Source organism: Pseudorca crassidens, chromosome 18 (assembly GCF_039906515.1).
Source record: "Pseudorca crassidens isolate mPseCra1 chromosome 18, mPseCra1.hap1, whole genome shotgun sequence".
Lineage (NCBI taxonomy): Eukaryota > Metazoa > Chordata > Mammalia > Artiodactyla > Delphinidae > Pseudorca > Pseudorca crassidens.
The window spans coordinates 77,276,685-77,301,533 of record NC_090313.1 but is presented as its reverse complement, the minus strand read 5'-3'; the positions used below and the strand labels follow the sequence as shown (position 1 = coordinate 77,301,533).

Genomic DNA, 24,849 nt, shown 5'->3' with positions numbered 1-24,849 from the left:
TCACCCTGCTTCCAGCCTCTAGAACTGAGACAATTCATTCCTGCTGTTTAAGGCACCTGGTCTGTGGTACTTTGTGACGGCAGCCCTAGCAAACGAATACAACACTATTTCCCTTTTTCTCACTTTAATATTACATCGGTCATTTTCCACGTTGTTACGGGCTTTCCCTAACGATGCTGTAAACTGTTTTGAAGTGGTCGCCCATATGACCCTAGACTATCCCACTGAAAGTGGACATTTCCATTGTTTCAACTTTTTTTCCATCACCAGTAACGTTTTGAAGGCATCGTGTGCTTGCAGCCTTTTCTCTCCTCTTGGACAACTTTCTCGAAATGCATCACCAGACGCTGATGACTGGGCTGGAGAGAAGCAACTGCTGTGCAGAGAGATGACAGGTCCCCAGGGCAGTGAGTTTTGAATTTGGAATGGAATGAACGTTGCCGTATGTGAAGGGAAGGAAGGGGAATCTGGGCAGAGCGAGCTGAGAGCCGGGCGGTGAGGGAGCGCCGGAGGAGATGCGAGAGCAGCAGACCGTGGCGGGCAGGCGGCAGAGAGCCTGCAAACTCGCTTAAGGGGCTGGGACTCCATTCCAGTGACGGTGGGGAAAGCTCACAGGGAAACAGCAGTAAGGACCGAACAGGAACTCTGACCAGCGTGGGCGGAAGCCTGGCCTGAGGAGGGGGTGGGGGGGCCGGAGGGCAGGGGCCCCGGGACGGGGTTGGGGGGGCGGGCAGTGCAATGCCAGGGGCCCCACCTGCCCGGCCGAGAGGACCACAAAAGCAGGAGATGCTCGAAAACTCCCTCGCCCTCCAGCCGCCCCCGCTTCCTCTTTCCTTTTCACCCTGTCTGACGAGAGTCCAGCCCGGATTCCTGCTGAGGCAGAAGCCAGGTGGCACCATGTGGAGGACATTCCCTCACCCTCACCGTTCATGCCTCCCTGACCGCCCAGCACGAGGCGCGGCCCTCCCAGGACACCCTCTGCCACCATTTCCGGGTCACAATCCATCAGCGACCTTCCCGTCACCATCTCCATCCTCTCGTCACCTTCTCCATCCTCCATCCTCTTCAGGGGGAGGATGACTGGGGCCTCACCCCACCTGTTCCCTTTCTCTTCTCCACCCTCTGTGGTCCCCCCTCCACTCCCTCTCCCTGAAATGTAAAGACGCCGAGTGATGCCCTCGGCCTCCTTCAAGTCTCTGGAAAGAACACTCTTTAAATCCCGCCCCTTCTCGCGGCTCGGCTCCGGTCACCACCGTCACATGGAGGTCGTGCCCACTGGCCGGTGGGCGGCAGCACTGCCCAGAACCCAGGCGTCCGAGCGCCCCATCCATCACTCACGCGCGCCGCGCGATGCTGCTTTTCAAAGGTAATACGGTGAACCCGGCAACCGAAGGTCTGGTCGTCGGCAGGCTGCTGTGTCTCTTTAGAGTCGCACAGTTCAGCGGTTAAAAACATGGGCCTGCAGTGAAAACTCTATCTGACTGCAGATTCAAGGCCCTTCTCTGCCACATCGTTGGGGGCTCCCTTACTTACACTTGGGGTTTCTGGTCTGTAAAAGGAGGATGACAGCAACCACCAGAGGTTCACGCGATCAGAGGAACTAAGCAGCGGAGCACGCGGGGCGGCGTCTGCCCCACGGCAAGCGCCCGTCCTATTCCTGTCCCGTGCGCCTGGCCAGGCCACTGTCCAGCCAGCGCGCTGGCTCGGACGTCAACGTGCTCTCTCAGGAACCTGAATCATTCCATGAATTCGGGTCAGCACGTATTTACCGGGTAAGGACTCAGGTGGCATATGAACAACTCTATCAGATAAAAAACTCCTCCGTGCTGCTCAAACAGTACTGGTGAACCTCAAACACCCAGAAAGAGCTTTGAAAGTCAGGTTAAGACAAATCCTCCCCGGGAGCCCATTCACGGTCAGGAGTTCATTCCTCCATGGTAGGAACTCGGTCCCCAGACCTTCTCAAGGTCAGGCTCACCGTGATGGCTCAGAGCCCACAGGGCACCCTTCCTGGACAGGGGGCGATAAGCTGGCCCCTGCAGGGGCAGCTCCTGACACCCGGTGGGTCCTCCCCACCCCTGGCCCAGGGCAGGCGGACGGGGCGCAATGGCCCGGGCGCCTCCGTTGAATGGAAGCTGCCCGGTGGAGGACTCCACCCCCATCTCCCGGAGCGGACCAGGGAGGCCCGCGACACTCACTGTTGGATGCTCTCATGAGCCGCCGGCGTCCCACGCGGTCCAGCCCGATGGGGGTGCTCTGGGAGAAGGCGCACGGCCGCAGCCGGGCCGACACCGCGCGGTAGGGCGGCACCTGGTGCGCGGGCACGGGCGGCCGGGCAGCAGGCTGCAAAGGAAACGAGAGGCGGTGAGAAGGGGCAGGAAGTAGGGGCCCCGGGATCTCAGCATCCTCACCTCAAGCCTCTGATCACAGCCCGGGGCCCGAGCTGCGCAAGCTCAAGGACGACCTTCCTCTAACCGGAAACCCCAGTGCCGACCCCTCAGGGCATCACGTTTTGGCCACCTGCCAGGACACACCCCCGGGGGACACTCAGGAAAGGCCAGAGTGGAGCAGGGGAAGCTGGGGGAGGAAGTGGTGCCCCACCCCCGGCCCAGCAAGCCCCAGGGAAGCAGAGGCAACGCCAGCCACCCCCACCCCCGGCCTCCGCCCTACACCCACCCGCAGGCAGGGACCAGCATTTGTGGAGCACAGTTCTCATTCACCTAAACTAACAGGGCGGTGGAGCCTCGTCTACGAGGAGAGTTGGTTTTCCACAAATTTAGAATCATCCTATGTCCTTGTGACCTTCCATATGAATTGTGCCTACAGCTACACTCAAGGCCAAGTTGGTCCCTGCTTTCCGTAGGTTTTCTCAGCATTTTTCTACCCAGTTCCCCAAATGAGCTTAGAGTGCACAAAATTATCTTACTCCATTTTCTTTTGGACGCTCTGAAATGAAAAAATGTCTGTAATGCTTTAGATCTCCCCTAGGCTGTGTTTCAAGTTAAAATAGATTACAGTTTGCTTTCATTCAGAATTACTTCTTGTGTGGCACTGGTGACACACTGGTGAGCAGAGCCGCCTTCCAGAATTATTTCCTAGCATGCAGAGCATCTTAACACAACAAAAAGTTTGAGGTATTCTTCAACATAATTTGTTTTTTACCTTAAAAATTCAGTTTAGTTCAATCAAGCAAGAGGTTTTGGGTATTTGCTATAAATAAGCATTGGGCTGGGCTTATAGGGAGAATGTAAACATAAAATCCAATACCAATGTAGAATTGCCCTTAAGAGAATTTATGGGCTGTGATATCAACTGGCAAGTTTAAAACAAAATGAAACTGGCACTAGTCATGTATGACTGTGAACCCTGGACCACGGCTGGGGCATGAGTCTCACCAAATAATAGAAACTCCTTCAGAACAGGGCCTTTATTTAAATGTTTTGTAGCTTCAAAGGGCTCTCTGGGTAATTGATAAACACTTGTTGAATTACTAAAGGATACTAAGGGAATAACAGTAAGATTTTAACCTATTGTCAAAACAGTTACGAAGCTGCAACTGACGTGCAAAGAGTAAGAAAATGGTAGAAAAAATATTTTCTCATCTCTAGAAAAAAATTGGTTTATCTTTTTCGTATCTTTACATCTTAAGGATAAGCGACACTTTCTCTTTCCAGATTTCTTCTTTCAGGAAGCTCACTAAATATGCAAGGCTACTTTCCCCAGACAGTCAGAACAAACAGCAAACCAGTTTCCCGTATTATTCAAGATCCCAGAAAGAGGATTAGTAAGAGACATCCAAATGTCAGTGGGTTAGTTCTAATTCATGCATGTTTTCAAAGTCAGGAAGAAAGGCTGTGAGCAGATGACGTCATCCTCGAGGCAGAGAGAAGAAAGGAAAGCGTTAAGTTTCCTGGTAAGTTTGCAGCCAGAGGACAGAGGCCAGGCGGCTGGAGGGCTGAGTGGCTTTGGTGGCAGCGTGCCCGGGCTTACTTGGGGCAGAATGGCCTCCCCCTCCTCCGCCTGGCTGCTCCCATAGAAGCCGACCCCGCCGATCACGGAGATGGGGCGTCTTCTCGGCGCCCCCCGGGGGCAGCCCCCAGCAGCGGTCTGGTCTGCAGGGTCGATGGGGGCCCCGCTGGGCTGGTGGTCACCGTCCTCTGTGTCCTCTTTCTGGGGGTCTACGGCGATCGCGTCTTCAGGGATGGACAGACTTAGGCTGACCGGCTGGCCGTAGTCAGAGAGTGGTCGGGGCCTTGACCTCCTCCCGGGTCCGCATCTCCTCCTGGGGACCCTCTGAGCCTCCAGCCTCTCTTCCTCTGGTGCGGAGGTCCGCCTCCAGGACCCCTCGGTCACAACCTTTTCAAATGCGGAAAAAGTTAGGTGAGGGCGACTTCCAGGAGGGTAAAGAAAAGGTACGAGCCAGACGTCCCTGACCCCTCCCCAGCCCCCCAAATTGTTTGCGTACCAGAAAGATGTGACCGAGACGTGGATGAGAAGAAGCAAACGTGTCTTTAATTGGAGGCTGAATTAAAACCCTAATTTCATTAGTGATGTTTGGTGACCCATGATGAGCCATGATACAAGATACTGAGAAAATCAGCACCACGGTGAGTTAATAAAAATGACTTTTAACTACAGCGGGTGTCTCCCCCAATATACGTAACAACAGGCAGGGTAACGCAGGCCTGTAGGAGAAACGGCCCTAAGGCTGCACTTGGCAACCTGAGGCCCCTTCTCTCAGCTACATTCACAGACAGAAGGTGCTTCGAGAGGTTCAAGCCTGGGCTGCTCAGCACGGTACTCACACCTGGGGACTTAGTCTGCTGGGGCGAGCACTGAACCCGGGGCTCCAAGGGCGAGATCAGCTGACTAACTGGCTGTGTGCGCTGGGACTGGTCACCACTAACCCTTTCAGCATCTCAGACTCCAGACTAGACAATCCCACAGCTGGAGAGTCTGCAGCCCTGAAGTCGGCAAGACTTCCTAAGTTTTCAAGTAACTTTTTCAGAGGCAAAAGGCAATGCACTATTGCAGGAGAAAGACCACGAGGCGTGGAAATGAGCAGACTTCTGTGTAAATCCGGCTGGGCGCCCAGCTGGCGCTGTGGGCCCAGGCAAGGTGCTTCAGGTCTGCAGGCCTGCTCCAGCCCCTGTCCCCTCCTGGGACCTGGGAGGATGAGCTGCGACCACGGTGAGTCAGAGGGCCACCTGCATCGGCCCTGGTGGATCGCTGCTCTTAAAACACTGTGCCAGGGAACAACCGTCCCAGGCCTCAGCCCACCTGGAGACGAGCTCTCCCCCAGCGGGTCCTCCAAGTCTGGGCTCAGGGGAGGCCGCTGCGGGCTCTGTGGGAGGGAGGGGGGCAGGAGAGCGTGCAGGCGCAGTCCCGCGAGCCCCGTACCCTCCGCTCTTCCGTCCCGAGACATCCTGTAACAACCAAGTGAAAATAGAACAGAGCCCAGCCCGGGGAGGGCTGTGCTAACCAGGCAAGTCATGTGACTGCAGGGCAGGCAGAGCGGGCCACCCTGGCCGAGCGCCCAGCGGGGCGGATGTCCCCCTGCAGCCCTGCCCTGAGCAGTGGCCCAGGGACTCTGGGCTCTCGCCAGTCAGTGGCAACTGAGACCAGAAATGCAGGTCCCATATTTCCAAGCTGAGACCCGGGGAAGCGAGGTGACTTGCCCAAGGCCACGCAGCCAGCTAGCGGCAACAGAGACACCAGGTATGGGCCTTGTAACCTCTGTCCCCACTAAGCCACGACATTTCCCATATACCAAGTCACCTCTGCTCGAGAGACAGAGGGCTCTAGCGAACACCACTGCCTCCTTGCTACCTGCGGATTCGATTCTTACAGCTTGGACCACTATGTTTAATTCAAGTCACCAGGGACAGAGTCCAGAATACACCACCGTAGCATAAACACCATTGTGAGTGGAAGGCACTTAAGAACAGGGTTTTCTTCTTCATGAAAGCAGAACTCAGTGGTCATAAGTCCCCTCCCTTGGGACGCGATTCTCCTTCTTCCAGCCAGGGAAGATTGGCTCTTGTCACTGAGACGAGAAGCCCTCACCGAAACAGACGCAGGCACAAAACTACCCTGTCTCCCAGCTGCTCACCTACAGGCCCCTAATCTTTCCCAAAAGTCACTCGCTTTCCCGTGAGAGCCTTTCTCCACCCGCTTTCCCCTATTAAGATGTTCTGTCAGCTCCCAGGGCTAACCACTTCCTGGAACCACAGTTTCCTGTGAACTCCCACTTACTCACATGAATAAAAATCTGTCTTCTGTCAGTTTAATTCACACACCTCCAGAAAAGAATGTATAAGAGGGTGTATTAAAACATTTTCCTCTGACACCGTGGGAAAATATGAGAGCAATCATGGAAAAGTTAATATTGTTTTTTTGCAGTACATACATATAACAAACAGGCTATTATAGATGGTTTAACTCAATTACTAAATCAAACGGCACAGAAAACTTAAGCACACAGTGAGAATAAACCCATTTATATCATCACCCAGTGATAAAAAGGTTGGGAAACAACATGCTAGAAAAACAGTACAACAAAATTGCAGGCAATAAATTGGTCACAAATCTATGTGCAGTTATTGTTTTTGTTGGTGGTGGTGAGGTTTTGTGGTTTTTTGTTTTTTTTTTTTTTTTGCACGTATGCAACCTCCAGCCTGCTTTCCTCATTGATGCCAAAAAAAAAAAAGAGAGAGAGAGAAGGAGACATGGGTTTAGGAAAACCAGCAGTTGTCGTAGTTGCTCAGGTAACAAATCCTTCTGAGAGCAAACAGGCTCCAGGAAGTGATGGGGGCGGGTAAAGGAAGGCGTGCAGAGGTCAGGAAATCAGACACTGACTGCGTAAAGCCTCGTGCCCACAGGGCAGCACGAGGAGAACCAACAGTGATTCTCGTGTGACACATCAGTACCGTACAGCCCCACCCGAGACCTGAAAGGAGAAAGCATGCCTTCCGAGTGGTACCAGATGCCCCAGGAGGTGCAGGAATTAGTTAACAGAATCATAATATATAAAACTGAAACGTCCATTTTATTCAAAGCAAAAGTACAGAAGGAGGGACAGAGGGATGGGGGAAAATCTCTCAGGTTTAAGCTCACATTCAAACAGTGAGGCTTTGCCAGAAGACAGGTACATTCAAATAAAACAAATGTGAACTTTCCTGCAAATTCTAAAACTGAACCTTCTTTTAGCAAACATTATGTGCTTCTGAAATACACCCTTGGTTCGTCCCGGGGAACACAGCTTGAGCGCGACTCTTCCCGGAAATACAAACACCCAGCAAAGAACGCTCCACACCCAACGAGCCAGGACCTACCCCAGACTCTGCTACAGGCAGTGGCCCCAGATGCTGTGAAGGGACAGCAGGTGACCACATCCACGCCCTCCGAGAGTTTTTTCCTGCTTTAAACACACTCTCATTGGGTGTAAGTGGCTGGGCCGGAGCTCTGCTGGCCCAGGTTCTCCTCACAGCCCAGCAGCCCAGCGCAGGCCCACCTGGGACCAATTCACACCCAAGTCACCAACGTCTGTGAACAGACCTGTCCGTGGCCTTGTTAATTCTTGCTTCCCAGCATAGTTTTAAAATACTTTCCCTAGCTGGGGGGCGGTTTGCATTTTTTTCTTCTATGCAAGATTCCCTCCTTTACGTTACAAAAGTAAAAGGCAAAATAGATCTCATTACCTCTGCTTAGACACTTCAAAACATATTTTGAAACCACAGTGAAAGTGAATCATCAACCTGAGGGAAAAGCACTGAGCCCACACACGTCCCTTCAGAACCCCGTCTAACGTTGAGTCTCCAGGACCGACAGCAAGAGCTAGGGTTGAACTGTGTCCCCTGAAGATCTACTGGGAGTCCTCACCCCCATACCTGTGAATGTGACCATAGTGGCAGGTACGGAGTCTGCAGGTGCAGTGGAGTTAAGATGAGGTCATACTAGTAGATGAGCCCTAATCCAATGGCTGGCGTCCCTGGAAGAGGAGGGAAATGTGGACACAGAGACAAGAGGAAGAAAGATGTGCGGCCCGAGGCAGAGATGAGAGCCACGCACCCGTGATCCGAGGAGCCCGCAGGGAACCCCGAGGCTGGAAGAGGCAGGGGGTCCACCTCTTGGGCTTCCAGGGGTGGGGCCCCGCCTGCCCAGCCATGACTGCAGACATCTGGCCTCCGCAGCAACGAGGATTCATGTCAGCTGTCTTAGCCCCCGTGGTAATTTGTTACAGTAGCTCCAGGGAAGCAGCACAGCAAGGTAACTCAGAAGAAAATATTACAGGCAAGCATATTCTGACCATGTGAAGATTAAAAAATAAAATAAACTAAAGCAAGGAGACCTTCCTCTGGATGAGCCAGAGGTGCCGTGAAGATGCAGGTGAGTACAACGAGCAAAGCCAGGCTTTCACAGGTTGGCAGAGTCCTGGGTTCCGCGGGGGACCCAGCACAGGCACCAGGCTGGAGGGGGAAGGAGAAGCATCTTGACGATGCATGTGGCAGAGACCGTGGAACAAGGTTACGTAACAACAGCTGTGACTCTGGAACACCTGTGACCTGCTGGAACCACACCAGGCGTGTCACCGTATTTAATCTTCACAACCACCCTACGAGGTAGGGGCCACATTTTAGTGATCAGGACACTAGGGCTACAATAAATAAAATTACTTGCTCACAGAGCCAGAAAGGGGAGGGGCCCATTTTATACCCCAGTCTGTCTGATTTCAAAATTTCTGCCTTTTCTGCTCGGCCACCTGCATCCAAGGCGTGTACCATTACAGAAGGAAAACAGAACTCTGTAGGTTTTCCAGCCCTTGGCTGTCGAGTGTTTGGAGGGAGCGGAGAGGAGACGGCAGTTATGAGAGGCTCTGATAACTGTGCCTGGGGAACCCACAGACCGCTTCTCAAAATCTCATTTTAAATGCATAAGATAAAAAGTGTATTCCATCGACAGACGGAGGGATAAAGAAGATGTGATACACACACACACACACACACACACACACACACACACAATGGAACACTATTCAGTCATAAAAAAGAATGAAATTCTGCCATTTGCAGCAACATGGATGGACCTAGAGATTGTCATACTAAGTGAAGTAAGTCAGACAGAGAAAGACAGATACTGTATGATATCAGTTCTATGTGGAATCTCAAAAATAAAACAAAACTAGTGAATAGAACAAAAAAGAAACAGACCCACAGAAAGAACAAACTAGTGGCTACCAGTGGGGGGGAGGGGCAAGATAGGGGGCAGGGATTAAGAGACATAAACTACCATATATACAATAAATAAGCTGCAAGGATATATTGTACAGCACAGGGAATACAGCCAATATTATATAATAAGTATAAGTGGAATATAACCTTTGAAAATCGTGAGTCACTGTTAATATACCTGAAATTTATGTACTATTGTACCTCAACTATACCCCAATGAAAAAAATATACACATCAAACATTTACAGAAAAAAAGACAAGATAGTATTATAAATGAAGCTGATTATTTTGAAACGCAATTTTCAAAATATTAAAAGAATCTTGATATAGTAGTATAGGTAATATGAGTTAAGAGGACTGGGGATAGGTCCAAAAGCTGTCACACTTTGAAGTACTGTACTGAGGAGTACGAGAAATTTTAAGAATATCAGCAAAAACTGTCGTAAGATGTGAAAAAGATCTGTGATTTCCATGGTGATTATATCACAGGTGTTGCTAAAATTGCTCTGGTTTGATGCCTACATTCATAACAGAAGGAAATGCTATCTTTTAGTGTGAAAATAATAAAATCCCCACTTCCTGATTTCCACTGACGTAGTCCTTGGATGAACGTAAGTTAAAACCTCCTAGTTTAAAATGCTGAAGAGGGTGTGGAGAAAAGGGAACCCTGCGACACTGTTGGTGGGAATGTAAGTTAGTGAAGCCACTATGGAGAACGGTATGGAGGTTCCTCAGACAACTAAAAATAGATTTCTCATATATGATCCAGCAATCCCACTCCTGGGTATGTATCCAGACAACTATAATTCAGAAAGACACCTGCACCCCTATGTTCATAGCAGCACTATTCACAATAGCCAAGACACGGAAGCAACCTATGTCCATCACAAATGAATGGATAAAGAAGATGTGGGGGCTTCCCTGGTGGCGCAGTGGTTGGGAGTCCGCCTGCCGATGCAGGGGACACGGGTTCGTGCCCCGGTCTGGGAAGATCCCACATGCCGTGGAGCGGCTGGGCCCGTGAGCCATGGCCGCTGAGCCTGCACGTCCGGAGCCTGTGCTCCGCAACGGGAGAGGCCACAACAGTGAGAGGCCCGCGTACCGAAAAAAAAAAAAAAAAAAAAAGCAAATATTAACGCGCATGCGGACACTTAATTTACTACTGATTGCCCAGTTCTCCGAGCATAAAAAAACCCTTAAAAGTAACTATGAAAAATCTGGGCTCTGGAAGTCCCCCCTCCCCTGACTTTGTAATAAATCATTCACAGGAATTCCATTTCTGGGCTTAACTAAAACCCCACCATCCTACCATCTCAGAATCAACAGCAGCACAGTGCTAGTTTGACATCCAGGTAGAGAAATGATACAATTGTAGGTTGTTGTTTTACGTGTGGACACATGAAAAGTGAAGAGACAGTTTAAAACCATCATATTATGAAATAAATGCACATAATGACTCCACGTTAAAATGTATTTTATCTGAAACACATGATGAAGTATAGAGAGGTATACTCAAACTTTGCTTTCAATTAATAAAAAGCATGATTTTATAAAAATGAACTTGCTTTCCTCTTCAGAAATTGTTTAATGGTTGAGGACAACTGAATATTCCAAATTCAAGAACCACGTTTTGAATGTCAGAAGAGCTGAATGTCAGAAGCCCACTGTTTTTCTAAACCTTTTTTTTTTTAACATCTTTATTGGAGTATAATTGCTTTACACTGTTGTGTTAGTTGCTGCTTTATAACAAAGTAAATCAGCTATACATATACATACATCCCCATATCTCCTCCCTCTTGCGTCTCCCTCCCACCCTCTCTATCCCACCCCTCTAGGTGGTCACAAAGCACCAAGCTGATCTCCCTGTGCTATGCAGCTGCTTCCCACTAGCTATCTATTTTACATTTGGTAGTGTATATATGTCCATGCCACTCTCTCGCTTCGTCCCAGCTTACCCTTCCCCCTCCCCGTGTCCTCAATTCCATTCTCTACGTCTTCATCTTTATTCCTGTCCTGCCCCTAGGTTCTTCAGAACTTTTTTTTTTTAGATTCCATGTATATGTGTTAGCATACGGTATATGTTTTTCTCTTTCTGACTGACTTCATTCTGTATGATAGTCTCTAGGCCCATCCACTTCACTACAAATAACTCAATTTCGTTTATTTTTATGGCTGAGTAATATTCCATTGTATATACATGCCACATCTTTTTTTTTCAAACTTCTACTCTTTTTATACAGCAGGTTCTTATTAGTTCTCCATTTTATACATATTAATGTATATGTGTCAATCCAGTCTACCAATTCATCACACCACCACCCGCCACTTTCCCGCCTTGGGGTCCATAAGTTTGTTCTCTACATCTGTGTCTCTATTTCTGCCCTGCAAACTGGTTCATCTGTACCATTTTTCTAGGTTCCACAAATATGCGTTAATATACGGTATTTGTTTTTCTCTTTCTGACTTACTTCACTCTGTATGACAGTCTCTACATCCATCCACGTCTCTACAAATGACCCAATTTCGTTCCCTTTTATGGCTGAGTAATATTCCATTGTGTATTTGTACCACATCTTCTTTATCCATTCATCTGTCGATGGGCATTTAGCTTGCTTCCATGACCTGGCTATTGTAAATAGTGCTGCAATGAACATTGGGGTACATGTGTCATTTTGAATTATGGTTTTCTCTGGGTATATGCCCAGTAGTGGGATTGCTGGGTCATATGGTAATTCTAGTTTTAGTTTTTTAAGGAACCTCCATACTGTTCTCCATAGTGGCTGTATCAATTTACATTCCCACCAACAGTGCAAGAGGGTTCCCTTTTCTCCACACCCTCTCCAGCATTTGTTGTTTGTAGATTTTCTGATGATGCCCCTTCCAACTGGTGTGAGGTGACACCTCATTGTAGTTTTGATTTGCATTTCTCTAATAATTAGTGATGTTGAGCAGCTTTTCATATGCTTCTTGACCATCTGTATGTCTTCTTTGGAGAAATGTCTGTTTAGGTCTTCTGCCCAGTTTTTGACTGGGTTGTTTTTTTAATATTGAGCTGCATGAGCTGTTTCTATATTTTGGAGATTAATCCTTTGTCCCTTGATTCGTTTGCAAATATTTTCTCACATTCTGAGGGTTGTCTTTTCGTCTTATTTGTAGTTTCCTTTGCTTTGCAAAAAACTTTTAAGTTTAATTAAGTCCCATTTGTTTATTTTTGTTTTTGTTTCCATTCCTCTAGGAGGTGGATCAAAAAAGAACTTGCTGTGATTTATGTCAAAGAGTGTTCTTCCTATGTTTTCCTCTAAGAGTTTTATAGTGTCTGCTCTTACATTTAGGTCTCTAATCCATTTTGAGTTTATTTTTGTGTATGGTGTTAGGGAGTGTTCTAATTTCATTCTTTTACATGTAGCTGTCCAGTTTTCCCAGCACCACTTATAGAAGAGGCTGTCTTTTCTCCATTGTATATTCTTGCCTCCTTTATCAAAAAATAAGGTGATCATATGTGTGTGGGTTTATCTCTGGGCTTTCTATCCTGTTCCATTGATCTATACTTGTTTTTGTGCCAGTACCATATTGTCTTGATTACTGTAGCTTTGTAGTATAGTCTGAAGTCAGGGAGTCTCATTCCTCCAGCTCCATTTTTTTCCCTTAAGACTGCTTTGGCTATTAGGAATCTTTCATGTCTCCATACAAATTTTAAGATTTTTTTGTTCTAGTTCTGTAAAAAATGCCATTGTTAATATGATAGGGATTGCACTGAACCTGTAGATTGCTTTGGGTAGTAGAGTCATTTTCACAATGTTGATTCTTCCAATCCAAGAACATGGTATATCTCTCCATTTGTCGGTATCATCTTTAATTTCTTTCATCAGTGTCTCTTACTTTTCTGCATACAGGTCTTTTGTCTACCTAGGTAGGTTTATTCCTAGGTATTTTATTCTTTTCGTTGCAATGGTAAATGGGAGTGTTTCCTTAATTTCTCTTTCAGATTTTTCATTAGTGTATAGGAATGCAAGAGATTTCTGTGCATTAATTTTGTATCCTGCAACTTTACCAGATTCATTGATTAGCTCTAGTAGTTTTCTGGTGGCATCTTTAGGATTCTCTATGTATAGTATCATGTCATCTGCAAACAGTGACAGTTTTACTTCTTCTTTTCCAATTTGTATTCCTTTTGTTTCTTTTTCTTCTCTGATTGCCATGGCTAGGACTTCCAGAACTATGTTGAATAACAGTGGTGAGAGTGGACATCCTTGTCTTGTTCCTGATCTTAGAGGAAATGCTTTCAGTTTTTCACCATTGAGTGTGATGCTTGCTGTGGGTTTGTCGTATATGGCCTTTATTATGTTGAGGTAGGTTCCCTCTATGCCCACTTTCTGGAGAGTTTTTATCATAAATGGGTGTCGAATTTTGCAAAAGCTTTTTCTGCATCTATTGAGATGATCATATGGTTTTTATTCTTCAATTTGTTAATATGGTATACCACATTGATTGATCTGTGTATATTGAAGAATCCTTGCATCCTTGGGATAAATCCCACTTGATCATGGTGTATGATCCTTTTAATGTGCTGTTGGATTCTGTTTGCTAGTATTTTGTTGAGGATTTTTGCATCTATATTCATGAGTGATATTGGTCTGTAATTTTCTTTTTTTGTAGTATCTTTGTCTGGTTTTGGTATCAGGGTGATGGTGGCCTCGTAGAATGAGTTTGGGAGTGTTCCTCCCTCTCTATATTTTGGAAGAGTTTGGGAAGGATAGGTGTTAGCTCTTCTCTAAATGTTTGACAGAATTCGCCTATGAAGCCATCTGGTCCTGGACTTTTGTTTGTTGGAAGATTTTTAATCACAGTTTCCATTTCATTACTTGTGATTGGTCTGTTTATATATTTATATTTCTTCCTGGTTCAGTCTTGGAAGGTTATACCTTTCTAAGAGTTTGTGCATTTCTTCCAGGTTGTCCATTTTATTGGCATAGAGTTGCTTGTAGTAGTCTCTTACGATGCTTTGTATTTCTGCAGTGTCCATTGTAACTTCTCCTTTTTCATTTCTAATTTTATTGATTTAAGTCCTCTCCCTCTTTTTTTTGATGAGTCTGGCTAAAGGTTTCTCAATTTTACTTTTCTTCTCAAAGAGCCAGCTTTTAGTTTTATTGATGTTTGCTATTGTTTTCTTTGTTTCTATTTCATTTATCTCTGCTCTGATCTTTGATTTCTTTCCTTATAATAACTTTGGGTTTTGTTTGTTCTTCTTTCTCTAATTGCTTTAAGGTTAGGTTGTTTGAGAATTTTCTTGTTTCTTGAGGTAGGATTGTATTGCTATAAAATTCCCTCTTAGAACTGCTTTTACTGCATCCCATAGGTTTTGGGTCTTCGTGTTTTCATCATCATTTGTTTCTAGGTATTTTTTAATTTCCTCTTTGATATCTTCACTGACCTCTTGGTTATTTAGTAGTGTATTGTTTAGCCTCCATGTGTTCGCATTTTTTACAGATTTTTTCCTGTAACTGATATCTAGTCTCATAGCGTTGTGGTTGTAAAAGATACTTGATACGATTTCAATTTTCTTAAATTTACCAAGGCTTGATTTGTGAACCAAAATATGATCTATCTTGGAGAATGTTCCATGAGCACTTGAGAAGAAAGTGTATTCTGCTGTTTTTAGATGGAAAGTCCTATAAATATCAATTAAGTCCATCTTGTTTAATGTATCATTTAAAGCTTGTGTTTCCTTATTTATTTTCATTTTGGATGATCTGTCCATTGGTGAAACAGGGGTGTTAAAGTCCCCTACTATGATTGTGTTACTGTCGATTTCCCCTTTTATGGCTGTTAGCATTTGCCTTATGTAATGAGGTGCTCCTATGTTGGGTTCATAAATATTTATAATTGTTATATCTTCTTCTTGGATTGATCCCTTGATCATTATGTAGTGTCCTTCTTTGTCTCTTGTAATAGTCTTTATTTTAAAGTCATTTTGTCTGATATGAGAATTGCTATTCCAGCTTTCTTTTGATTTCCATTTGCATGGAATATCTTTTTCCATCCCCTCACTTTCAGTCTGTATGTGTCCCTAGGTCTGAAGTGGGTCACTTGTAGATAGCATATATACGGGTCTTGTTTTTGTATCCATTCAGTCAGTCTATGCCTTTTGGTTAGAGCATTTAATCCATTTACATTTAAGGTAATTATTGATATGTATGTTCCTATTACCATTTTCTTATTTGCTTTGCATTTGTTATTGCAGGTTTTTTCCTTCTCTTGTGTATCCTGCCTAGATAAGTTCCTTTAGCATTTGTTGTAAAGCTGGTTTGGTGGTACTGAATTCTCTTAGCTTTTGCTTGTCTGTAAAGGTTTTAATTTCTCTGTCAAATCTGAATGAGATCCTTGCTGGGTCTAAACCTTTTTGAACATGAGACTTTGTTAACGCTGTTTGACTTCCTTTGTACAGAGAGGGAGAGGAATCAGGAGGAGGGGGAAAGGGACTTCCCTGGTGGTCCGGTGGTTAAGACTCTGAGCTTTCACTGCAGGGGGCGTGGCTTTGATCCCTGGTCGGGGAACTAAGATCCCGCTTGCCGCATGGCATGGCCAAAAAATAAAAGCTATCTAGAGATGACTTAAAGTATATGGGAGAATGTGAGTAGGTTATATGCAAATAATACACCATTGTATGTAAGGGATTTGAGCGTTCGTGGATTTTGGTATCTGTGAGGCGGGAAGGAGAAGGGGAAGCAGGGCCCAGCTTACTCTCTGTGGAGGACAATGAAGGATGATGTCTGTGTTCCCAGCATCAACGCATTTCAAGCCACGGTTGGCAGCACAAATATACAAATCAACAGCCCAGAATGTCTTTAGAATCAAGGAAACTCAGGGCCACTGGAGTAGAGTGCAGAATAGCATCTTCATAATCATGATGGCCTCTGTGTTCTAGCTGAGGAGGTCCCAGGTACCCAGTCGTCCCATGCTGGGCGCCCCTCAACGTTTCCCTCTCCCTCCCCAACCAGAGCTACAGCTAATCTCAGGAGGAATCTAGTCCATCACGTCCCATGGAACAGTCTCCTAATGCTTCCTTGTCTCCAACCCATTCTCCATCCTACCACTAAAACACACATCAGATCGCAGCTGGCTGTCACCCCAGAACAAACCCGGGGTCATCAAAACCTCATCCAATGTGCCTTTCCAGCTCCGTCTTCACACGCAATTATTCACCAGCCACACCACACAACTCGCCTTTGCCACACACCACTTGAGGCAATTGGAAATGAGGGAAAGGCTGCTCCCACTACGATACCTTTTTGCCCCTGTCAATCTGGAAATTTTATCCTTCAGCATTCAGTTGAAATATCACCTCCTGCAGGAAAACTTCATCAATTCCCCTGGGCTCTGAGCTCTCTTTCCTGTGCCTCCGTTAAAACCACTGCCATATTTTTATAGCCTTGATTTATTTATCTTGGTGTCACATGACAGGAGCTACTTACATTCTTTCCAAATTATCCAATACCATTGTGACATCCCCGGAGTCCGCAGCCTGGGAAACTGGCAGTTTAAAAAGCTTCATGAATGGGTCAAGGGATGAATGGGTGACTGGTGGACAAAGGAGCAAATAAGTGAGCAGTTCTGGGTGGCAAGGAAGCTGTCCTCACCCTACATTTATATGTGATTTTATAAAAATGAACTTAAGTTATCACTTGAGGATAACTAATATCTCGAAACCTATAACAATATCTTAGATCAGGAAATCAACTATCCCATTCCTGTCTCTTTCATAACCGATTCGAATTCCATGTACCCTGGAAACAAGCCGACTTCAATTTTCTTTCCCCCATTGTCAACAATCCTGTTTTAAAGTCTCCTATTTGGGACTTCCCTGGTGGCACAGTGGTTAAGAATCCGCCTGCCAACGTAGCAGACACAGATTCGAGCCCCGGTCCAGGAAGATCGCACTTGCCGCGGAGCAACTAAGCCCGTGCACCACAAGTACCGAGCCTGCGCTCTAGAGCCCGCGAGCCACAACTACTGAGCCCACGCGCCACAACTACTGAAGCCCACACGCCTAGAGCCTGTGCTCCGCAATGAGAAGCCACCACAATGAGAAGCCCGCACACCGCAACGAAGAGTAGCCCCCGCTCGCCGCAACTAGAGAAAGTCCACGTGCAGCAACGAAGACCCAATGCAGCCAAAAATAAATAAATAAGATAAAAATAAAAATAAAAAGTCTCCTATTTGGTACCAGACACGTGGGGGGCAAGGTAATGCATCTTTTCTAACCAACAAGTTTCCTCTGCTGGTGACAGAGTGTAAAAGGAAAGATTTAGGCCTTTTCAAACGTCTCTCTTCCATATTTTAGGCTCAGTGGGAAGCATCACTGCATTGGGAGGAGAAAAGGGCCCGGGACGCAATGACAGGAGGCAGTGGATGACGAGGGCGTGGTGACGGGAGGGTGGGAAAAGCACTCCAGAGGGAAGTCAGAGGAGGGAGGGCTTCGTGGGGACCCGCTGTTCCTTTCGGCAACACTCACTGACGTCAGATACACTCTGTCACCCCCTCCTTTACACTTGAAAGCGTCCAGCCCATGAACCTGAGGAGTCAAGTAAACCCCGAGCCTGATTAGATCTGCTGTTCCCCAGGAGCGCTCTGGGTAGAGCTCCTGGGGCTGTGGGAACAGGGACCACCCCGGAGGGAAGGAAGACCACGGCGGCACCAAGGTGTTCCGTGAGAATTGAACGCGCAATGCTGCAAAAGATCTCGAGAATGTTTAGTTCAAAACCTGCAGTAAAAGAATTACAGATGGGGCTTCCCTGGTGGCGCAGTGGTTGAGAGTCCGCCTGCCGATGCAGGGGACACGGGTTCCTGTCCCGGTCCAGAAGGATCCCACGTGCCGCGGAGCGGCTGGGCCCGTGAGCCATGGCCGCTGAGCCTGCGCGTCCGGAGCCTGTGCTCCGCAGCAGGAGAGGCCACAGCAGTGAGAGGCCCGCGTACCGCAAAAAAAAAAAAAAAAAAAAAAAAAAAAAAGGCCTGGCTCCAGCCCCTGTGGGGCTTGGGAGGGGCCTGTAACCTCTCCAGGCCTCAGTTTATTCATTGTTTAAAAACAAAAACCCAAATCCAAAAATGTTGACCTCCTTGACAGGGTGGCTGAGCAGAATCTTTATTCACTGAAAAACCATCCGCTAAACATGAGTGGTTGCTGTTGATACTTTTACTTGTAAGAGCCAATAACATTGTTAAAGTTCCAAAGGGAGGCTGTAAAACTCCCGCCCCGGCAGAGGGTGTAGCAATTTCTGATCAACATATTTTAGACCAAATTCTTTATTCCACCATTTACTTCTTGCTTGAAAGGTGTTAATTTCATCCCTGGGGAACTGCTGTTTGTACTCTATAGAGATTCGTATCCGGTTAATAGAATCCAATGAGAAAACCAGGACTACAAGTCACGTTTAACTCTTTCAGGGGTTAATGCCTCTCTTTCCTAAACCAAGAGTCAGCGGGGGTAGATGTGGAAGAGAAATGCCCAAACCTAACATACAGGATATCAGTACCTAGAGGAGCCTCGGCCTGGACAGCAGGTCGCAAGCTTCAGTGCCTGAGACATTTCCCTGGGTACAGCGTTAAAGGTCCAGATTACTGCTTCTGATTCAGTAGCCCCAGGTGGGGCTCAGGACCTGTGCCTTTACCTTGCAACCTGGGTGCTCCGATTCCAAACTGTGAGACACTCGGGCTACAAGATGGGAAGTAATTTGCAGAATTTAACTGGTTGGTACTGAAGGGTCTGACCAAAGGTGGCAATTTTAACCAACAATGAATATGATAAAAGCTAATATTTATGCTTTATTGTTAATATTAATGATTACTAATATAGCCAATAGTATAACTTTAATTATAACATATAACATGTAATGTAGTAAAATTTTAATTTTAACTATAAAATTAATATAATTTTTGTAATATTGTTTAGTAATATATATAATAATATTATATGTAATATAATAATATAGTTTGTAATATGACAAGATAAACTATAAGATTAATAATAATGATAGTAAGCTTAATAATATTCTACTATGTTCCAGGCACTGTGGTATGTATCTTATATGCATTATTTCATTTACTCCTGATAGCTATTATTACCTCCATTTTTAAAGAAATGAGGCTTAAATAAGTCAAGTATTTTTCTTAAGGACGTACAGCTGGTTAGCAGCAAAGCCAGGACTTAAACTTGGGCAGCGTTCCTAGAAAGCCCGACTATTCTACACCGGAGAGCCTCCCCACCACTGGGAAATGCTGGCATCGCTGGCTGGCAACCAATCCTGAGGCTCCCCTGCCCCCATTCCTGAACTGGGGGCGACCCCCTGAAGTCCTCCCCTCAGCTTCACCGTGCTCCACCTGAGTGAATGGAGCATTCTCATCGTCCTTGTGTCCTCACACTCTCCCTGGTGGGAGAAACAGGGGTAGCGTTCGGTTTATACAGGGACGTGTGACAAACTGTGATGTGCTCCTGTCAACTCATGCCTACGGCCTTCCTTCTGACGGTCGTGGCAGACACATCAAAGTGAACGTGTGTCACCGGGCCAGCGGGAAAGTAATTCCCAACCTCGGACACTCTTTCTTGTTGATTATCATAGGGAAGCTTAAGATGAGAAAAACAGAACACGAGAAAAACATGTGTACTGCCATCAGTTTCTTAACCATCAGGCTCAAATTTCCCGCAAAGAATACTGACACTACTTTTCTACATTCCATAACTTCATTAAGCCTTTGTTACCCACCTTTGTTACCCACAAATTAAAACAAGGCACCAAATAAGCAAAGATACTAAAACTTTGACAAATACACTGTGATACTGGTTCATATCATTTCTTTTAAGAATTTCATATACTTTAGAAAGCTTAAAATTAATAGCAAATATGATACAGTATATCATTTATACTTGACTACAAATGGTTATTACAGTAATTTCTATAAAAACTAGGCTCTTGCGCAGGTATATAGGTATACCTACAATTGGTGAATTTTGTCATGCAAATTATACCTCAATAAAGCTCCTAAAAATCTTGGGCAGGTTTTCTAGGGTCACTACATTTACCTCTATGTAGGCAACCTCATCTTTCTGGAATTTCTAGGCTCTGTGAAACAGCTGTGGATAATTCTAACCTCCAGCAGAACTGTTTAAATCTCCCAAGTACCTATTTAAGTAACCTGGAGAGTAATGTCTAAGTAATTTGCAAAGAGTCAAAATTATGCAATATTTCCGTGTCTCTGATTAAATTACAGAAAACACAGTGCCTCGGAACCACCATTACGTACGAAGTACCCTAGCGAGCATCGTAAAGCTCTGGAGTTCCTAATCCACGCTGAAAACAGGCCTGACTTAGCGCCTCCTGACCTGCTGGAGTGATGATTCCAGTACCAGAAGCTAGACAGAGGCTTTATTTTAGTGACAGTGTACCTGCTGATGCCACAGAAATACCCTCCGTTTTCAGAGGCAGCAGCAAAACGTTGGCAGTGGTCCAGGGGCAGGCGCCCAGGCCGGACAGCCCCAGGGGGGATGGTGACCTTGGTGGGTCGAAGCCCCACGCAGGAATAACACTGCATCCCGCAGAACTAGAGTCTCCCAGTCCAGCGCTCAAATCGTCTCAACTGCGTAAGGCTGCAAACTGCGAGGGCTTGCGACGATTTTGAGGGCACACGTCCCTGAGGAAGAAAGCTACAAGACCCTCAAACACTTGAGTGCTGGAGCCAACTGTAAGGGTCCCCTTGAGCTGCCATCGTGTTAGCGCAAGGGCTGGACCTAAGTTCAGCGCTGGTCCAGTGTCTTTGGGGCTTGATTCTGGGTCCCTACACAACAGTATCCTCTCCGTCGGCAGTCACCTGTGACTTCTCTTTCCGCCCAGACACTCCAATGCTAATTAAAAACATAACTGCAAAATCACTTTAGAATGAGCCCCTGCCCCATTTCCATGGCCTTAGTTCAGCGCTCATCACCACTGGACTAGACTATCGAGAGACTCTGTCTGTCCCCAGGGCCGTCCCATCCCCAGCCTCACTGTGTAGCCAGCCGCACTCTGTGGTCCCTGCCTCACACTCCTCTGGCTTTCCACAGCCTGCAAGGTCAAGTCCACACCCTGCGGGGCCCAGCGAGGTCCTTCCTAATCGTGCTGACGGGCCTCTCCAACCTCATCGCTCCCGCTCACCCAGCCACCCTGTCCAGCAATGAGCACAGCAGACTCACCTCCTGTGGACACGCTACAGCAAAGCTGGGAGCTAAGGACTCCACGTGCATCACCCTCTTAACCTTCCCGAAGACCCTGGGCAGCCTCTAGGCAGCCGGCAGCCACTCTTGCCACTTTACAGCGGAGGAAAGGAAGCTCAGGTCGCTCCCCTGGCTGAGTCCCGCCCCGTGCCCCACACCTCCCCCTCCCCACGCTTCCACTTGGACTGGAAGGCCCTGCCGCTCTCCCTCCATTGCCACCTGGTGCATCCCCATCCTGATCTCCTTCAAGACCCCACTCCGGCGTTTCCCCCTGCATCGTGCCCTCTTCACCCGGAGCTAAGAATCCTGTCTGTGTTCCTCCAAGGCGCCTAGTACATTCCTCCTGACACGTTAGTTATCACAATCACCCTTATGTATCCCAATCTACCACTTGGACTTCGAGCCTATGAGAATAAGAGCCATTTGCTTTTTTTTTTTTTTTTTTTTTTTTTTGCGGTACGCGGGCCTCTCACTGTTGTGGCCTCTCCCGTTGCGGAGCACAGGCTCCGGATGCGCAGGCTCAGCGTCCATGGCTCACGGGCCCAGCCGCTCCGCGGCATGTGGGATCTTCCCGGACCGGGGCACGAACCCGTGTCCCCTGCATCGGCAGGCGGACTCTCAACCACTGTGCCACCAGGGAAGCCCCCATTTGCTTTTTAACTCTTTCTTTTCCGTGTCTGGCACACCCAGGTAGGCAATAAATGAATGACAAGGTACGCTTTGTTTATTATGTGTTGTTTCACTCACTCTGTCCTTCCTCACGTACTGGATTCCCTCCCCCATGTTTCAGAGCCTTGTTACGTCCAAGATCTCTGTGGCAATAAGTTCCTGACAGTGTTCCCTCCGGTCACCTTGCTAGTTTTCTTCTTTACTGATGGTGAATTAATTTCTCCAACACAGAGTTTTGAGCCTGGCCCTTCTCTATTCAGAAACATCTTTGATTCCTCAATGCTTACCAAGTAACGTACAGACTATCTGGAATCCAAGAGTCCATGATCTGAACCTAACAATTTCATCTTAACTGGGATGGTTCTGCAACATCAGATCAAACTGTTACATCCTGTTCTCTCAAACCACATAAAATCGCTGTACATCTGACCACTGAAATGCCCCACCTTCCCCTCCATAACTACCTGCAGAAATCTCACCTTCTTCAAGTCAGATGTGATCACCCCTATTAAGCTTTCCTTGATTTGGGACGTGGGTAAGAACCACAACTCCTGTGAAATCCCGCAGCATTATGGCTTTCCCTCTTTTGAGGAATTTAATCCATTCTTCATATTCTACTATGACTTAGATACATCTTGGGTAATCAGTAATCTTCCTCAACATCACCCACTATTCCTTAGAGCTACACCTGAGTGTCTTACACCTGGGAGGTACTCCAGAATTTGATGAGACGTGTTACTGAATAAACATGTAAATCTCACAGTCCTCCAGAAGCCTGCAACAGGGTGAGTGTTAACAACCAGTTTTGGAAAAAACGGACCTTAACTGGCCACTGTCTGAAGAAGTCAGGTCAATCGAGGATGGAAAGATCATCAAACGGATAGTGACCAGCAGACAACGTCAGCCAGTGTGGACCGTCAGCCACCGTTTCCTTGGTTCTTACAAACCTCCAAGGCACAGAAAGCTCTCGCACATTCCACCTCTGAGAGGTTCAAGGGCTTTCGCCTAACGTGTGGCATCTTTTGGAAGGCAGAGCTGGGACCCCAACCAAACTAGAAACATTTACCCAAAGAAGACTTAAGCTCCCTGTAAAGGAGTTCAATGGATTCTCATCACTTAAAAGAGCTTCATCTACGGTACATGTCAGCACCACCAGGAACCACGGCCTGTGTCTGTACCTTTTAGGGCAACAGGTATAAACGCTCAGCTGCATTTCACAACCAAGGAACGATTTCAGTCTCGTTCCCCAGATCATCGTTGTTACAACAAAGTTTACCACTAGGTGGCAGGAGTACAACGCCAAGGAGGCTATTTTTGGACATTCTTGTTAAACTGTGCAGTTTTTCAAAGATTTTGTCCCTTTTAGAGTAGTATGTTACAAATAAATGATTCTAAATTTAAAAAATTATTCTCCCTTATTGAAAATTTCATGATGCATAAGCATCTTAAATAACATCATAATATACACAAGTTTCAACTTTCTAAAATTCAACCATAACCACAGCTCAAAATAGCTTTAAACATGTAGGTGGAACCATACTCTGAATAAATTAAAAAATAACAGTGTACATTAAAATATAGTAAAGACTGTTATTTAGTTTTATGGGAGGCTATATAAGACTGATAAATACTGCTTCTAACCCATGAAGGTTGGAACTGTTGCATTTCGCAAGGTGCTTTTTGTTTTGTTTTGTTTGCACTTTGTTTCTAAATGTCAAAATAAAAGAGGACGTTTCAGATTATATTTTGCAAGTACTTCTCTGCAAGTAACACTAAATATTACCAATATATACAATGCAAACTGGGCAAAATCATCACCATATCTTCTCTTTCTGACATTTACTCTAAAAGCACAAGAGGAAGCTTGTTGTGCTACATGAGAATTTTGCGGAAATGAATGCAACCTAAAAATGTAATGAATATCTTCAAGAAAATCCGTAGAATTATCAACATGCATGCACTCCTAATAACTTGTGTCCTTCTGCTTTCTCTCTTTGGTGATCCCTTGTGGGTAGAAACTAAATGATATAAACTAAGAACAGCAAATATGCATATAAAAGTATATAATGGTCAAAAATTACCCTGGGAAGTAACTAAGTTAGAAACTTAACTCTTGAATATGTTTAGTTAATACGTGCTCAGGAATAAAATATTTTAATGATTTTTTTTTTTTACTGATTTTGTTAAGCAGAAAATAAAATCTCCACCTTTAGCATAAAGAACCCTCTAGAACTAGGCAAATCCCTCTTTTGAAGGAGGAGGGGGGTGTCCTGAACCATCAGTATGGCAGGACGGGGTGCTTGGGGTAAGGAATTACACTTCATCTCATCATCCAGGGAGAGGTGAAGCTCAGACCGGCTCGGGCCTTGATCAGTAACACAAACCAGAGCAGAGTCGGGAGTCCTTCCCATGGCTGACACCTAGTCCCGTGTCCTTACAACTGTTCCATGGACTTCTTTGGAAATATGCAAATGAGCAAGTGGTCATCAACATACAAGACCTCTGGAAGACAGATTGGCCGCCCCAGGTCTCCATGCAAACCCAGATCCAGAAAAGGTGAGGCAGCCTCCCTTCTCTGGCTACCCAGGGACCCATGAGGCAGGTTTAGATCTCCTCTAAGTGATGTGTGGTAGGCTCTACCTTCTAAGACTCCCTGTAAAGCAAAGGTTAAAAACAGTCCAGAGGCTGCCTTGGCTTCCAAGTTTGCTG

At 46.3% G+C, this 24,849-nt stretch overlaps 1 protein-coding gene across 4 annotated transcripts in view; it reads right to left on the bottom strand.

The window, feature by feature from the left end:
* Positions 1–24,849, bottom strand: part of SPATA13 (spermatogenesis associated 13) — a 207,499-nt gene that overhangs the window by 45,647 nt on the left and 137,003 nt on the right. For all 4 annotated transcript variants that reach the window (XM_067713722.1, XM_067713724.1, XM_067713725.1 and 1 more), the window contains exons 3-4: positions 3,991–4,356; positions 2,199–2,343 (exon numbers count right to left, since the gene is read on the bottom strand). In XM_067713722.1, coding sequence (XP_067569823.1) covers positions 2,199–2,343; positions 3,991–4,356 — 511 coding nt within the window. The remainder of the gene's footprint in view (positions 1–2,198; positions 2,344–3,990; positions 4,357–24,849) is intronic.